The sequence below is a fragment of the Pygocentrus nattereri genome, chromosome 18 (genome assembly GCF_015220715.1).
Source record: "Pygocentrus nattereri isolate fPygNat1 chromosome 18, fPygNat1.pri, whole genome shotgun sequence".
NCBI classification, from domain to species: Eukaryota; Metazoa; Chordata; class Actinopteri; order Characiformes; family Serrasalmidae; genus Pygocentrus; species Pygocentrus nattereri.
In genome coordinates, this window is record NC_051228.1 from 9,887,172 (window position 1) to 9,905,110 (window position 17,939).

Here is a 17,939-nt window from a genome sequence, read left to right on the forward strand (position 1 = left end):
AGCCACCTTTTGCTGCAATTACAGCTGCAAGTCTTTTAGGGTATGTCTCCACCAGCTTTGCACATCTAGTGACTGAAATTCTTGCCCATTCCTCCTTGCAAAACAGCTCAAGCTCAGTCAGATTGGATGGAGAGCGTTTGTGAACAGCAGTTTTGAGATCTTGCCACAAATTCTCAATTGGGTTTAGGTCTGGACTCTGACTGGGCCATTCTAACACATGAATATTCTTTTTTTTAAACCACTCCATTGTAGCTCTGGCTTTATGTTTAGGGTCGTTGTCCTGCTGGAAGGTGAACCTCCGCCCCAGTCTCAAATCTTTTGCTGACTCCAACAGGTTTTCTTCCAAGATTGCCCTGTATTTGGCTCCATCCATCTTCCCATCAACTTTGACCAACTTCCCGGTCCCTGCTGAAGGGAAGCACCCCCAGAGCATGATGCTGCCACCACCATATTTGACAGTGGGGATGGTGTTTTCAGAGTGATGTGCAGTGTTATTTCTCCGCCACGCATAGCGTTTTGCATTGTGGCCAAAAAGTTCTATTTTGGTCTCGTCTGACCAAAGCACCTTCTTCCACATGTTTGCTGTGTCCTCAACATGGCTTCTGGCAAACTGCAAACGGGACTTCTTATGGTTTTCTTTTAACAATGGCTTTCTCCTTGCCACTCTTCCATAAAGACCACATTTGTGTAGTGCACGACTAATTGTTGTCCTGTGGACAGTTTCCCCCACCTGAGCTGTGGCTCTCTGCATTTCATCCAGAGTCACCATGGGCCTCTTGGCTGCCTCTCTGATCAGTGATCTCCTTGTTCGGCCTGTAAGTTTAGGTGGACGGCCTTGTCTTGGCAGGTTTACTGTGGTGCCATACTCTTTCCATTTCCGGATGATGGATTGAACAGTGCTCCGTGAGATGTTCAAAGCTTGGGAAATCTTTTTATAACCTAAGCCTGCTTTAAACTTCTCCAAAACCATATTCCTAACCTGTCTGGTGTGTTCTTTGGACTTCATGATGCTGTTTGCTCCCCAATATTCTCTTAACCAACATCTGAGGCCGTCACGGAGCAGCTGTATTTGTACTGAGATTAGATTACACACAGGTGGACCCTTTTGAGTCATTAGCAGTCATCAGGCAACTTCTGAATGCAATTGGTTGCACTCAGGGAAAAGGGGGCTGAATACTTTTGCACGTCGCACTTATTAGTTTTTTATTTGTAAAAAATGTTTTGATTCATGTATAATTTTCTTTCCACTTCACAATTGTATACCACTTTGTGTTGGTCTTTCACATTAAATTCCAGTGAAATATATTTATGTTTGTGGTTGTAATGTGACAAAATATGGAAAAGTTCAAGGGGTATGAATACTTTTGCAACCCACTGTACATGAGGAGCGTGTGTGGGTGTGGGTGTGGTGGGTGAGTGAATATGTGTGCACGTGTGTGCTCTGATCTACCAGCAACCAAAATTTTGTATGGTTGTCTCATACTTTTAGCACTGGATTCAATGTGATTGTAGGAATCTGCTAAAAAAAATCTTGTAATTCAAACCATGTGTTTTAAGTGCCAGTGTTATCAACACTAACCATCACCCATATGACATTTCCATCTATATCTGTGCGTATTGCCATTTCTTAATAGAACACAGTATAAAAACAATTGAATGATATGGAAAATGAAATTATTTGTGAATTGTACAAAGTGCTGTATTTGAAAGTGACGATTTATTTAAGAGAACGGAAATATAACAGATAACCTGACTATGTTAAAAGATTATACTCTACGCTTATATATTTTTATTGTAATCTGTGTAACAATATAATATATTGTCAGAATGTTGTGCCACTAACGATAATCTGTATTGTAATATGGAATAAATGTGAACTGTGGTGAGTGTTTGTGCTTCAGTTATTTGCATCATATTACAGGTAAACTGTCCTTGGAAAAATGACACAAACATGTCGCTAAACCTAAACACCCACTGAGAATGTGAGGATTTATAAATGTAAACGATCATGCAAATTGTTAACGCCTGCCTTGTGGTTTCCAAGCCCCACCCCTTTTCAACACGCTGCGCTTTTAGATTCAGAGATTTTGTTTTGTGTAACCCCTCACTAGCCCTGGGCAATGGGTAACCTGATGGGGTGTGGCTAGGATATTAAAGGGGGGGGGGGTTCATTCAGAGGATGTGCCTGTGCGCCTATGTGTCTATGTGCCTATGTGTCTATGTGAATGGAAGACGTGCCTATGTGTCTATGTATCTATGTGTTTATGTGAATGGAGGATGTGCCTATGTGTCTGTGTCTATGTGAATGGAGGATGTGCCTATGTGTCTATGTATCTATGTGTCTATGTCTATGTGTCTATGTGAATGGAGGATGTGCCTATGTGTCTATGTATCTATGTGTCTATGTCTATGAGTCTATGTGAATGGAAGACGTGCCTATGTGTCTATGTATCTATGTGTCTATGTGAATGGAGGATGTGCCTATGTGTCTATGTGCCTATGTGTCTATGTGCCTATGTGTCTATGTGAATGGAGGATGTGCCTATGTGTCTGTGTCTATGTGTCTATGTGAATGGATGTGTCTTATGTGTCTTATTTAAAAAATTAAAAAATAATTATAAAAAAAAAAGGGGGCAGTCGTGGGCTGGAGGTTAGGGAGCTGGCCCTGTCACAGGAAGGTTGCCGGTTCGATCCCCAGTGTCAACAGTCCATGACTGAGGTGTCCTTGAGCAAGACACCTAACCCCCAATTGCTCCCCGGGTGCTGTGGATAGGGCTGCCCACCACTCCGGGCAAGTGTGGTGTTTCACTTCACGGATGGGTTAAGTGCGGAGGTGGAATTTTCCCGGTTGTGGGATTAAAAAAAGTAACATCTATGTGAATGGAGGATAAATTAAGTGATACTTTTTAAATCCCACAAATGGGATTAAAAAGCAAGCACACTTGCAGTGTGCAGCCCTATCCACGGCACCCAGGAGCAATTGGGGGTTAGGTGTCTAGCTCAAGGACACCTCAGTCATGGACTGTCAGCACTGGGAATTGAACCGGCAACCTTCCAGTCACAAAGCCAATTCCCTAACCTCCAGCCCATGACTGCCCAAGGTGTTCCTATATGTCCATGTGAATGGAGTATGTGTCTATGTGAATGGAGGATGTGCCTACGTGTCTCTCTGGCACAAGCTGGCTGAGGTTTAGCCAGAAACATCCAAGAGGGACTGCGTAGATGCTCAGAAATAATCCATTAATCCTAGTCATTTTAGTTGCGCTGCGATCCGTTTATCTATTTTTCCCCAGTGTTTTCTTTCACTTTGCGTGTTTTAGTGTGCAAATAAAACATCACGTGTGTGCAAGTCAAAATTGGAGCCCAGCCTGATCTTTTCGAGGGGAACCCAGTCTCTAGATTGTCATGCAGCCCTGCAATCTCGACACTCCACCATTCCCACAGGTGGCCAATGCAGCCGTACATGTAGTGCGTTGTAAGGCGTAATAGTACCCAAAGAATTTTTACAGCAAGAAAATGTATAGCTATTTAACTAACATCACCATGACATATTGTCACTGTCAGAACAAAAACTAGTACCTCAGATATTATTTAAAAAAAAAAGTTTTTGGACAAGAGTGGGGATATATAAACACATATAGGTTAAAGGCTCAGAAATTGTGTTTGTATTAAATCACTGTAAAGAAATCAGAGTTGGTAAATTTCTTGGACCATTTCAGAACAAAACACTGAATAACTTTGTTTACACATGAATTGTGCCGAATTTGGAAAAAATCTGTGGAATTCTCCTTAGTTTACATTTAGACCCAAGCATCTTGTTCGTCTACATTTCCAAGTCTCATGTTGTTTGTATCTAGTTTCGTCTTTATCATCATGTGTTTATTTGCTGCTCAGGTTCCTTGGGAAAGCCCGGGTGGTGCAGCTTAAAGGGGAATTCCATCATTTTTCCTAAATGTCTCTATAGCCAAGTGGTTAAGATCCTCTATCACAAAACTATCGCACATTTACACCACTGTGAACAATCCACGTGACTTTGTTTACACGCATTAATTTTATTTTCATAGGTATGGAGCCCCGCTGGTGACATCCTGTATGAATAAAAATAATGTGTGCCCACGACAAGGTGTGGGAACGACATAATTAAGTCGGTTCGCTTAGAAACGGTAGAACGGGTCCCACACCATCTTAGCAACAGCCTTACGTCATACTTACGCGCCTGGGTCCTACTCTGACCACGTGGTTCACGCAAAGTCAAGCGAGCACCCCGGAGAGCCGGACTGGGGATGACGGACAGACAGAGCTTGAGCTGCAGGCCCCGCATCGATCAGACTGTCTGAAGACTCTTCCTGAAAATGAACAGTGTGGGCGAAGGCTGCACGGAGCTGAAGCGGGAATACGACCAGTGCTTCAACCGCTGGTTCGCTGAGAAGTTCCTGAAGGGAGATCGGAGCGGCGATCCCTGCACGGAGATGTTCAAGAAGTACCAGTCCTGTGTTCAGGTACGTCTCCAGCACTAACCTCTGTGTTAATTCGGCGTTGATGGCCGTGTCTCGGTGTCCTCAGAGCCCCCCCCCCCCCCAGAATGAAGCTGCTGGATGTTTTTCCCCTCAGAGGTGAACATCTTGACTCTTGATGTTCTGATTTAGACCCAGTAAAGGCCCTGAGCTAAAGCTAAGAGAAGCCTTTAGGTCTGAACGCGTAAACTAAACCAGAATATATGCTGCGTAGCTCAAGGTGACGATTTAAACACCAGATCGGCTACATGAAAGGGGAACTCCACCGGTTTTCGAAAAATCCGCAGAACTAAATGGTTGTAAACGGTCATTCACAGTGGTTTGTTATGAAAAGCTTCGCTCTGGAGAAACATACAGAGAGACGTCCACCTCTAAAAGCTCCCCCAATAAAGGTGATTACATGAAGTGGTTATATATCTGCTGCCTGATGTCTATCACTATTTTACCATCATCACCACATAAGAGAACCCAGAAGGCAGGTGTAGGTTCCCTGGTGCTTTTGGATAGTAAATAAAATGGCTACATCTGTGTTGTAGACATGGTGACCCCTGGTTCTTGTCACCACCACCGTAAAGAAATCGGTATGTTTCTCTACAAGGAACCATTTCACATCAAACCACTCTGAATGACACTTTAGATCTCAAGGACTGAACTATTTTAGAAATGTTGAGTTCCCCTTTAAAATGGTTCAAACCAAGTTTAGCAGCCACACTTACTAACCATAATAGATTTTCTCAGAAACCTTTCTGAGACGTTGTATATATTGCTATTTGTGAATAACTCATAGTTTTGCATAAGAAGCTTTAGTAAAAAGCGTAGCTTCGCTGAGTCTCAGAGGTGAGTTAGTAAGAGATGTGGCTACGTTGTTGTCAGGAGGTGTGGTCATAAGCTGTCCAAGACATTCAGACAGTGAGCAGGCTAAAGGGGAATTTCACTGATTTGTCCTTTTTTCTGCATAATTCAGTCATTAAGATGTAAACAGTGGCGTTCAGAGTGGTTTGATATGAAATGGTATGTTGCAGAGAAATTTCAAACAGACCTTTTGGTCTCCTGGGAAAAGCTTTTCGTGCATGTGAATGGTCGGCAAAAGAGGGAGAAACTCTCTCCCACAGAAACCACCTGAAATGCCTTGTTGGAATTCCAGCCCTTCTCCTTTGTTACAAGATGACATAATCTTGTAACACAGTCCTTATTGCCTGCCTACCGACAAGCTTGCCACACCTTCATCCAACACAGCAGTTACCGGAGGCCGGGAAGAGTTTGTGACCATATGTCGATAAGAAGCTGACATGACTTTCAGGATTGAACTCTGGCTCAAACTAACACAGCAGAACCGACATCACTGGAAAAATAGCAACAGTGGTGTTTACATCTGCTCAGAACGGTCTGTCTGCAGACTGCAAGACAGGGGCAGAACATGTAGGAGCGGAACCGCTCTGGTGGTTGATCAGTCAGAACAGAGTAGGCGAGCTGACCAATCAGAGCACACTGGGAGACGGTGCTTAAAGACAAAGGTGCTCTAACAGAGTGTTTCAGACTGAGGGTGAATAGAGTAAACTCCACCTCTGCTTTTAACCCATCCGTGAAGTGAAACAGCACATAGACACACACACACACACACTAGGGGGCAGTGAGCACACTTGCCCAGAGCGGTGGGCAGCCCTATCCACGGCGCCCGGGGAGCAATTGGGGGTTAGGTGTCTTGCTCAAGGACACCTCAGTCATGGACTGTCGGCACTGGGGATCGAACCAGCAACCTTCCGGTCACAGGGCCAGTTCCTGAACTTTTTTTTTTTTTTTTTAATTTATGTACAATAAGAGAAAAATAGTGTGTTTTTGCAACACTGAAGCATGTAAATCTTTTCTAGTAGACCTAAAAATAAAATTGAAAATAAGCATAATAGGTCCCCTCTAACAGGCTCTGATTTCTTTACAGTGGTGGTCAACCACAGGTCACAAGGTCTACAACACAGACAGAGACCAGTTAACTTGCATGTTCTCTGAGGTCTTTATATGTAGTGTTGATGATGTTAACAGAGGTCTGGACAAATAGTTTTCTTTAGGGACTGTGGGACTATTTTGCCTTAAAATGCTCTGCATGTATTTCTCCACCGTGAATGGCTTTAAAAAATACGTATTACACCAGAACCTTTTCTCAAAACGAAAACAGTGCCTCATGCGGGAGACGTCGGCGTATTCCCAACCAGTTTATGTAATAACTTTGTTTAATAAAAACCTTTGAATGCCCTGCATGTACCACACGATCACTGATGTATTTAAAACAGTACATACATTTTTGTCTTAAAAAATCAGAAAAAAATATCTCAGACATCAGGCAATATCTTCATAACTGTTTCTGGTCATGAAGCTCTTTAAAGTAGATTTGAGAGGCGTTTAACTCTTCAGACGTCTGGTTCCCATCACCACCACTGTGAACAATTGTGACTCGGCCAGTTTCTCCAGAACGGAGCATTTCACACCAATAAAACTGGCTGTTCACTAAATGATTTCATTTAACATTACAAAATTTTCAAAAACGGTGATTCAGTTTTTGAAAATTTCATGATAAAGAAATGCAATATAGCATACAAAACCATGTTGTAAGTGTATACTCACCTGTAACTATGAACCATTGTGTCCGCTAGCTTAGAATGAGCACATCATATCTACATAGGGAGCAGGTCCATTTCCAACAGAGACTGCCATGTTGCACCGCCAGGTTTTGGGTTGGTTGGTGTAGTGGTTAACACCTCTGCCTTCTACACTGTAGACTGGGGTTCAATCCCCCACCAGGGCAAGCACCCTACACTATACCAATAAGGGTCCTTGGGCAAGACTCCTAACACCACCTTGGCCTACCTGTGTAAAATGATCGCTCAGGATAACAACGTCAGCCAAAATGCCGTAAATGTAAATGTTTCTATAGTAGCCCAGAACGGACAACGAAACACTGGCTCTAGGGAGCGCCCTTTGCATTTTTACATTGAAGTGGCTGCCTGAATTTGGTGATGCTATAATGCCAGTTTTTCAAGACGCTGAAAGAAGATTCTGTGGTTTCTGCTGGTGCTGCCTAACCATTTTGTGTTCTGAGAAGTTTGAGAACCCAAATTTTTCACACATTTTATTTAGCACAGGAAAAAGTGAAGGAGTGCGAGTCCTCGTCACAGAAGCGATATCATGAAGAAACAAAACTGAAATTGGGACAGGCCATGGCAGAAAACCTGACAGACACCATACATGCATCCAGCGCCGCTGTGGGTGGCAGCCTTTTCAGTAGCTCTGTTTTGTGCTAAATTTCCTTCGGGATCAATAAAGAATCCATCTATCTAGGTTCTACTACACACTTGCAAATTGACGGCATTCAGTTGGTTGCGGTCTGCTATCTCACCGCTAGATGCTGCTAAATCTTACATACTGTACCTTTAAAGCAAAGGTTTACGCAGAAATCTGACTTACACAATTTACCCCATACACAATAGGTTTTTTGTCCATAGGTTGCTTTTTAGCCTTGTAGCTCCAGGACTAAAATAATGTAATACAAGTCCATTACTTGTTAGCTACATTAGCCTTGAAGCTCCAGTGCAAAATTCAAGAAGCAAACTTCAGACACCAAACTTGATCAGCTGTGTTTGGGGAAAATAAAGGGGAAATTGTGTAAACTAAGTTTTTTTGGTGAACCATTAATTTTATAGCCTAATGCATCATAAACTAATAAACTTTTATTGTTGCAGAAAGCCATCAAAGAAAAGGACATTCCCATTGATGGTGTGGAGTTCATGGGGCCAAATAAAGAGAAGCCTGGCAGTTGATGGGATCTGAAAGGAGCTGAAGGGAGCAGTCATTGTCTCTGATATTCTCTACTGCCTGATTGTCAGGGATATTCTCCTGACTTGGACTGGTGACGCTGGCATCATCAGGAAGAGCTAGATATGAAGACTTGTTTTGAGTACGGGGAAAAACTGAGTGGTTGGGTAACGTGTCATAGAAACTTGTTACTAATTTGATATTTTAAGCATGATCAGTAAAAACACTATCAAGGTGTTCATGGTTTGCTCAATTAGTAACGGTCATTGCTTTTGGACATGTAGGCAATGTGTACCTGATGGATGTTGTGAATTCTTGTAATGAATGTTTGAATAATTGAATAACTGGAATAATGTGAAGATATTAACCCGCCTTTTGTTTTTTGCTTTGGAATTGTGTTACTCTTTTTCTTGCTCACACATTTTTCTTTATTGACAAACTCCTTATTAGAAGTAGAGCTGATTTAAGCTCAGATTATTATTTACAGTGATCTTACTGTGTCTGTGGGAACTAGATAAGCACTCCCGTTCTGAGATGCTTTGTGAATATGGGCCTATGTCAATATATGAGAAAGAAAACCAAGCAGTTCCAATTAGCTGTTACTGTTCTTCAATAATGACACATTAACAAGATTTGGGAGAACAACATCATGATTCAATGCTTTAATTGGGAAAAAAAAAAAAAAAAAAAAATACTTTGCATACACCCATTACATGATACAAAAAGGGAGTTGGGTGCACACACACAAAAAAATTAAAAGATCAGTCTTTTATTTAAAAGAAAAGATTTTGTAGATTAATCAAATTCACATTGTCCCAAAAGCTTTTTCAATATTAACATTTAAGACAAAAGTCATGATGACTGTTTTAAATGCCACACACTAAAAGCTCTTCCATTTCACAACATCTGCTCTGTAACATTCTCTCTTTCTGGATATTAAGTTAACCAGAAGAGGAATCATTTTGTTGAGACCATTTTGTACGGTGAAGGCCATTGGGGTGTCTTACTGACGGAATGTAAATTACAAAATTAAGAATCAAAACAAAATATTAAAAAGGTGGGAAGATGGGGGGCGTGGGTGACTTCAACAGCTCTAGCATCTCTTGGCTCTTTACCGATAATGGCGTGGGGGTGGGCTGTGATGCTGAGGTGGGGCTCGTCGAGGGGGAGGGCTATGACGAGACATATAACGTGGAGGGGACCGGTAGCGAGGAGGCGGGGACCCTCTGCTCTGATAAGGAGGTGTATAGCGCCCACGAGACCTGGATCGGGACCGTGAACGACCCCAGCTTGTACCCCTCTCTTCCAGGACTCTGATGTAAGCGGTCTCCCCCTAAATAACAAACAGAAGCTGTTAAAAAGGTATTCACCAGAACCATACTCTCTATAAAGAAATTTAATATTGTACAGAAACTGAAGTCTTGGTAAGAGATTTTAAGTCATAATTATCTCCCATGACACCACAGTTGCACAACTGTCACTACTAGGGGTGAGCAATAAGACAGTGTTTGTTGTTATCGTGATAAACCAAATAATACCACTTTTCAAGCTAGTCACTCCTCAGTCCATATATGGGTATTAAGTTGCCCGTTTTGAATTCATTGTGCCTGTGATGTCACAAAAAAAGGACATTTACACCCATCCATCCATTTTCTAAGCCGCTTCTCCCTCAGGGTCGCGGGGGATATTTACATATATCTACTTATTCAGCCTATAGCAGTTTGGCTCTGTCCATTCATGCTGAACTTATAAGGAGTGTTTTAGCTCAGATCTGCGACAGTCAGAACAGAGCTCATTTACACAGAGCAGTCTTAAAGGCACAGTAACAAGAACGGCCTGTTTCATTCAAAGGGATGATGGTAATGTAAAAATAAATTAAGACCATTTTTGGTAAGTAAAACTAAACTAATGCTATAAGAGGCCTGAATGGTAAAAAAAAGAAAAATGCATGTTGTATTGCAAACAAAATAGCCATTTTAAGTGGACTTCCAACTGATCAAACCTCAGGCGAACTAGATACTGTAATGAATACTGTGTACCAACAAAATGTTCAAGTTTAGTGATTATATTTTTGCCATAATGCTCAGCCCTAGTCATTAGTGTAACTAAGCACCTGCACTTAGTCCTGCAGTGTTAAAAATTTTTTTAAAGTTTTTAACCTGGTGGGATCTGAACTCTGTCCCATCCAGTCGACGCAGGGCATACTCCATATCTTCCCGCCGAAGGAATTCCACAACTCCCTCACCGTCCCTTTGAACATCAGCAAAGCATACGTCTCCTGCCTCCCTCATGTGATCTTTGAGGTCCTGCCAACTGCCAGTAGGAGGAAGACCTACAAGGAAAACGGAAAAACAGGGTTCAGATACCAAATCAGTACAAATACCTTTCAAATGGTAGCATGTTGTTTTAGTTATCTTCCAACACCTCAAAAACAATTTACATGCAAGTATACTATGCACATGTACCTCTGCTCACATTGAAGACATTTTGACTTACCAGTGACTATAACCCGGAACTCAGATCTGCGTGACGGAGGCCCAAACCTTCCCCTTGGTCCTCCTCCAACAGGTCCACTAAATTTGGATCCTGAGGATCGAGGATATTCCACACGCAGCTTACAGTCTCCAAATCCATATCCATTCCTTCCATAGACAGCATCCTCCGCATCCCTATGGGAAGAGAGTAAAGTGCTCCTAACTTTCTTTCTAATGAGAGACACCTGAGAAATGTCTCCTCCATGTGTTTCCTGACGTCAGTCAGTGATGATGAAAATGAAACATCAGCCCTGGAACTCACCGTGGGTCCTCAAAACGAACAAAGGCAAACGGGATGGTGCCTCGGTTGTTCTTCAGCTCGATATCCCGAATTTTTCCATATTTGAAGAAGAGATCCTCAATGTCCCTCTCCTGCACATCCATGGGAAGGTTCCCCACATAGATCCTCCCGTCCGCCATAGTTTAAACAGGCTTAATGCAAACTCAATGGACCTGTAGCCTTGGAGGAGATTCAGGGCTCCACAAAAGAGTGTTGAACGACAGTCCCGATTCTAGTCCGTCCTCCTAAAAGCGTCTGAATTAATTCTCTAAATTCTGAATAGAGCAGCAGCAGAAGTAGTACATGATGAGCTTTAGCAACACACCATAGGACCTCTTCAAGATCTTGCCAGACTCTGAAAACTTAAAAACACAGGATAAACAGTAAGTTGTGGTTTTTTTTGTCCATAAAGAAAATGATCACATTTCTGTAGAAAGGAATAATTCCAGGAATCGCAATGCTCCTTTCAGGAGAAGCCTGACTACCTCTGTATCGGAAAATCTGTAGTAAGAACATTTACATAATTTCAAAACTAATTTGCATCAAATGTAACACCCCTGCTCCATTTTATCTTTGTCAGTATGCCATTGTCTATATACAGACAGCTGAGGGAACTGCTCTAGGCAGATCTGATCATATTCATGGTTTTAAACATGTTACTCCCATTTGAATATTTTACCATTTACTGAAAACAAAATGTATGTATATGAATTGGAAACAACCAAAGAGAAATCTTATTACATTTGACTGCTGATAAGATTTAAATGAGTATATTAAAACAGAGGGGCTTGCAATTAGGCAGAAGTATAATACCCCAGCACTTCAAGACATTTTCACAAGATGAAGGAAAAAAAAAAGCCCCAGGGGTGCAACACTTAAAAACATACTACCAAAAACTTTGAGTATAATGACTTTTGTTCAATGCTTACTACACTGTGCTCGAGTTACAGCTGTAATGAAACATGCAGGTGGGTCAGCATCCTTTTAGTGCTGACGATGTCTGTGATATGCTCCCATAAGCATATTGTAGCATAATTTAGGATTATGATTAAAAAAAAAAGACATTGCCACATACGGATAAATAAATAAACAATAAAGATAAGACAACTATTTCTAGACTGACACCCAATCAAAATATGTGATGTGTTTGAACATAAACAGATGTGGTATTTTATCTCAAATCTAGGTGAAGTCACATTTTTGGTCTGTCAAACAGGACACTCTGGTCACCTAAAATCAAGGTGCCAAAGGCAGGGCAAGGCAAGAGCAGAGGTCAGGGCTGTGCGATTCATGCTGGGACACTACTGTCTGCAATTTAGATTCCTATGGCTAACTAAATGAAATGCCAACTAGATAATGCATATTGTAAATAGACAAAGTTCAAATTCTGTGCTTACATATTGGGTGCCACCAGTATTATGACAGTCAATCTGCTATTAAAACACAAGGAGACAGACTTTGGACAAAAAAACTGACTGCTTTAATAGCAAGTCACCAAAATGTGTCAGATAAATTGCAAGGCCTGCTGCTAAGTGTAACTTAGAGCATTTGAAAGTGACATTTTCCAAGAAATGAACGGGCTTCTTTTTTAAAAACAAATTTGTACATGGACACTGAGCTGCCCAGCCAACAGCTCCATCACTCCCTTCCTTGAGAAGGGAAACTGAAGGCGGCTCCTTGCTCGAATTTTCCCGTTCCACCTTAACTGGTACAGTAGTTACATTGTGGCGTCTGAAGCCAGAATGTAACTGCTGGACCGTTTAAGGTGGAACGGGCAAATTGCAATAGGAAGCTGACTTCAGTCTCGTACAGTGAGGCTAGACAGCTGCGTCAGGCAGCGACAATTTAGCTAGCATTAACTACAATAGCAAATAACAAGGTCAACAAACCACCGTTTAACATATAACCGCGTTTCTGTGTTATGTAAAATTCTAAGTTTTGCTCCACCGAAGGAGCCAATGTGTCGCCTAAAGCTACATTAGTTAGCTGGGAAGCTGCGCTCACTGCTCGCTTTCTCTTTGTTAGGACAACACTGCTAGCCTAGCCTAGCTTAGCGGACCAGTACACTCGTTTTGTTCGTGTAGACGAGGGTTAAACACGCGGCAGCTGCATGTACCTGAATTTTTTGTGCGCTTTCGTGTATAAAATGTGCACAAAGCCGTAAAGAGTGAAAGTAAGACGTACCTGTCTGTAAACAGAAGCTGCTGTTAGCTGCGCTAAAGCTAATCGACCTCCCCGCCGCTTCCTCCGGACCAGGAAGTGAGTGCTGCCCGCAGGCCCCGCCCACTGCCCACTTTGAGAAGTGAGGCTTGTAACGTGAACATTAATCTCTCTGAAACAGGGGGTCGCCAGTCGATCCAAGAGGGGGGCTGGTGTGACTGCAGGTCTTCTTTAATGCCAAGCAGAAGCGCACCTGATTCACCCGTTTAAGCAGTTTATCTCAGTCACCCACAAGTTAAAGCTAAAAGAGGCGCGTTTTTTTTTGCTTGGTTGGAATGAAAACCCGCACCCACGCGATCCCTGTGGCGATTAGATTGGCGACCCCTGCTCTTGTTTTTCAAGATAATTTTTGATTTTGACCTTGCACTTCATTTTTAAAAGTACGGTCATAGCGGAGAGGTACTTCAGGGCACTGTAGGGCAAAAAAAGTATTAAATGTACAGCATGTTTAGATATTTATTTTAAAATATGTATACGTACTATATACAAAACTGATTATTGACATATATATTTCAGTGTAGGTTCTGCCTATCTACGGAGCCCCGCTGGTGACATCCTGTATAAATAAAAATAATGCGTGTGCACTACTTAGTTTGCTGCAACCTCGTTCCCATGCCTTACTAAATCATGGCCACGACTTAATCACCTCATTACCATGCCTTACTAAGTCGTGGCCACTCGTTATTTTTGCTTATAGTGAATATTTACACAATGAAATGTGTACACACACACACACACACACACACACACACACACACACACACATATATATATATATATATATATATATATATATATATATATATATATATATATATATATACACACACACACACACACACACACACACACACACATATATATATATATAAGATAAGATAAGATAAGATAAGATAAGATAAGATAAGATAAGATAAGATAACATAAGGCTTTATTGTCATTTACATCACATGTGGTACATGAGGTGAAACGAAACATTGTACTCACGGTCCAGTCAACTCCCAAGTAACATAAACAATAAATAGAAGGTGCAAATACAGGGGTGGACAAATAACAGCAGCATGGACTGCAGCAGTGTAGACGTACCTGGAAATGTATAAAGTGACATGTGTGAATGATATAGTGGAGGCACTGATTCAGTAAAGCAGCAATAAATAAGTATATATATACAAATATTATATGAACACATTTTATACACATATTTATACATATTTGTACATGACATTTCAATTTTTATTATGTTTTTAGAAAACATCTCCTACACATTTATTATGAAATTATGAACTGGTAACAATAAAGTCCTCTAAGTACACTTACTTTACTTACTTATTTATTTGTTTATTTATTTATTTCACATACTATTTCTGCAAATCCAAGTACATTTTACAAATATTTAACATATCTGCCTATATTTTTATGACTATAAATATTTGTCAGGATAATTTTAAATGATTATATTTACATTTATTTTATAAATGTAACATACATGTATGTAGCTGATAACCTTTTTGGTGTATTTGTGTGTGATTTTAATTTGAGGAGCAGTGAAAAAGCTTTTCCAAAGACATGCAATTAGGCCAGTTGGACATGCTAAATTGTCCCTAGGTGTGAATGTGTGTGTGAATGTGTGTGTTTGTCTGTATGCCTTGTGATGTGACTGGCTACATGTTCAAGGTGAGTCCTCCCTCATGCTCAATGACACCTGGGATAGGCTCCAGCACCCCCAGCCCCCTCCCCCATCCCCCGGCGACCCTGAAGGAGAAGCGGCTTAGAAAAGGTGTGTATATATGTGTGTGTGGGTGAGTGTGTGAAAAGGATTTTGGTAAAATGTAGTCTATTCAGTTATTCAAGTTGCAACACCACTGACTATAACACTACTGATTATAACACCACTGACTATAACACCACTGACTATAACACTACTGATTATAACACCACTGACTATAACACTACTGATTATAACACCACTGACTATAACACTACTGATTATAACACCACTGACTATAACACTACTGATTATAACACCACTGACTATAACACCACTGACTATAACACTACTGACTATAACACCACTGACTATAACACCACTGACTACAACAGCACTGACGAAATGACTAAAATCTGAGCTTTTCTGAAATATAGTTCACTTCCACTTTAGATATAGAGTTACTATATACAACCCCATTTCCAAAAACATTGTGATGCAAAATGTAAATGAAAACAGAATTCATCAAGTCTATATTTCATTGAAAATAGTACAAAGACAACAGATCAAATGTAGAAACTTTTTTCAAACATATGTGTCCATTTTAAATTTGATGCCAGTAACATGTTTCAAAAAAGTTGGGACAGCTAATTAGGTTAATTGGCAACTGGTTGGTAACATGATCGTGTACAAAAAGAGCTTTACAGAGAGGCCGGGTCTTTCAGAAGTAAAGATGAGGAGTGGCTCGTCACTCTGTGAAAGACTGTGTGGGTAAACAATTCAAGAATAACATTTAGACTTGACTCAATTTAACACCGTACAGTGCGCATTAGAATGAAATTTTGCTGCCTTGGCTCAGAGTAGATCGGTAATACAAGTAATAGAATGTAGTGCAAAGTGTAATGCATTATGTAAACATATGTATTTCAGCAGATAAATCATTTTAAAATAAGTATATGTACAAGAGTATAGAGTAATCAAGAGTATATGAGGTAATCAAAAAAGAACTGGAGCAGCATGTTATTTAGAGCTCAGCAGTCTTATGGCATGTGGGAAGAAGCTGTTTTGGAACCTGGCTGGTTCCAAATTTCTCATTATGAAATGGCACATATTAGCTGGCCAAGCAGTGGTGGATGAAGTACATAAACCGTGTACTTGAGTAAAAGTAAAGATACCCAGTAAAAGTAGATATCCAGTAAAAGTAGAAGCTCCTCCCTTTAGACCTCCACTTGATTAAAAGTACAAAAGTATCTGCCTTCAAATGTACTTATGTATCAAAGTTAAAAGTACTAAAAAATTAATTATGACTCTAATCTCCTGTTATCATTTTTGTAACAAAACTCTTGCTTTGTCAACCCATTTTAGTTAAAAATACTCCAGTGTTACTCTTGGTAAACCAGTGTTTTAATAGCATGTCATTAATTAGTGACGCTGAAGTTTATTAAAATGATTATAAGCACAAAACACTGGAGGCAAACCGTTTCCATCAGGGAGAACCGAATGGCTCTGAAATCACTTTTTACAAACAAGCAAAGTTTCAGTTTAAGGTTTATTTGCACCTTAGTTACAAGTTTAAGTTTAATAAAAGCAAATGAGTTTCCTTTACTCTATTACATCTGTAGGTCTCTGTTCATAAACATAAACTAGCCAAAAGAAATTTACTATAACATGAAATAGTGTTTGTATAAATTCAGAAAAAAGAAATATGCATATGTGTATAAAGTGCATATGCGTACATATTTCTATATCTAACAGGTCAAAACAAGCTCAAAACAAAGTATGTGATGTGCCCTGATTGATGTTCTTGCTTTGTGCTTACATGTTACATTTTTATACACACAAAACCCAAAAGTAACGACAGATTTTTCATAATGTAGTGGTGTAAAAAGTAAGATATTAGACTTTGAAATGTAATGAAATGAAAGTAAAATGTCACCCAAATCTTGCCCTTTCCACTGCCTCCTCTACTTTTACACAAACCATCTCCATGTCCACCTTCACTACATCCATAAACCTTCTCTGAGGTCTACCTCTTCTCCTTCTACCCAGCAGCTCCATCTCCAACATTCTTTGACCAATATATCCACTATTCCTCCTCAACGCATGTCCAAACCATCTCAACCTGGCCTCTCTGCCTTTATCTCCAAACTGCTCCACCTTCACTGTCCCTCTGATCTGCTCATTTCTAATCTTGTCCAGCCTTGTCACTCCCAACGAAAATCTCAGCATCTTCATCTCCGCCACCTCCAGCTCAGCCTCCTGTCTTTTAGACAGAGCCACAGTCTCCAAACCATACATCATAGCAGGACGCACTACTGTCTTGTAAACCTTCCCTTTCACTCTTGCTGCTATCCTTCTGTCACACATCAGCCCTGACACCCGTCTCCACCCACTCCATCCTGCCTGCACCCTCTTCTTCACCTCTTTTCTACACTGTCCATTGCTCTGGATGGTTGACCCAAGATATTTGAAGTCATCCACCTTTACGACCTCTACTCCTTGCATCTTCACCTTTCCACCTGCCTCCCTCTCATTCACACACATGCATTCTGTCTTATCTCTACTGACCTTCATTCCTCTCCTCTCCAGTGCAAACCTCCACCTCTCCAGATTCTCTTCCACCTGCTCTCTACACTCACCACAAATTACAATGCTGCATCCACAAATGCGAGTTAAAATTCTACCATGCAAAGACGAAACCATATATAAACGGGATCCAGGAATGCTGCCGCCTTCTCTGGGCCTGAGCTCATTTAAGATGGACTGAAGCAAAGTGGAAAAGTGTCCGTCTTCCTTTAAGATATCCAAACTAGAGGCAGTTCAAAAAGACCTTCCTATTTTTTTTTTAATTACATGTTTTTTTTTATTACAAGTTTCTTGGG

At 40.8% G+C, this 17,939-nt stretch overlaps 2 protein-coding genes across 2 annotated transcripts; one reads left to right on the forward strand and one right to left on the reverse strand.

Moving 5' to 3' along the window:
* Nucleotides 1-4,190: 4,190 nt before the first annotated feature.
* triap1 (TP53 regulated inhibitor of apoptosis 1) lies at nt 4,191-8,690 on the forward strand. The gene is made up of 2 exons (XM_017710730.2): nt 4,191-4,499; nt 8,246-8,690. The coding sequence occupies exons 1-2, from the start codon at nt 4,353-4,355 to the stop codon at nt 8,321-8,323; spliced, it is 225 nt and encodes a 74-aa protein (XP_017566219.1). The 5' UTR covers nt 4,191-4,352; the 3' UTR covers nt 8,324-8,690.
* A 275-nt stretch (nt 8,691-8,965) lies between these two features.
* Nucleotides 8,966-13,417, reverse strand: srsf9 (serine and arginine rich splicing factor 9). The gene is made up of 5 exons (XM_017710770.2): nt 13,317-13,417; nt 11,115-11,494; nt 10,815-10,987; nt 10,478-10,650; nt 8,966-9,651 (listed from the first exon to the last, which is right to left on the reverse strand). The coding sequence occupies exons 2-5, from the start codon at nt 11,270-11,272 to the stop codon at nt 9,430-9,432; spliced, it is 726 nt and encodes a 241-aa protein (XP_017566259.1). The 5' UTR covers nt 11,273-11,494; nt 13,317-13,417; the 3' UTR covers nt 8,966-9,429.
* Nucleotides 13,418-17,939: the final 4,522 nt, after the last annotated feature.

Excerpts from the sequence above, each read along its gene's own strand:
- triap1 (XM_017710730.2), top strand. The coding sequence starts at position 4,353 with ATGAACAGTGTGGGCGAAGGCTGCACGGAGCTGAAGCGGGAATACGAC. Across the intron at positions 4,500-8,245 it reads AGTACCAGTCCTGTGTTCAG|AAAGCCATCAAAGAAAAGGA; the intron begins GTACGTCTCCAG and ends TTATTGTTGCAG.
- srsf9 (XM_017710770.2), bottom strand. The coding sequence starts at position 11,272 with ATGGCGGACGGGAGGATCTATGTGGGGAACCTTCCCATGGATGTGCAG. Across the intron at positions 10,651-10,814 it reads GTTCCGGGTTATAGTCACTG|GTCTTCCTCCTACTGGCAGT; the intron begins GTAAGTCAAAAT and ends TTTTCCTTGTAG. Across the intron at positions 9,652-10,477 it reads CAGAGTTCAGATCCCACCAG|GGGGAGACCGCTTACATCAG; the intron begins GTTAAAAACTTT and ends TTTGTTATTTAG.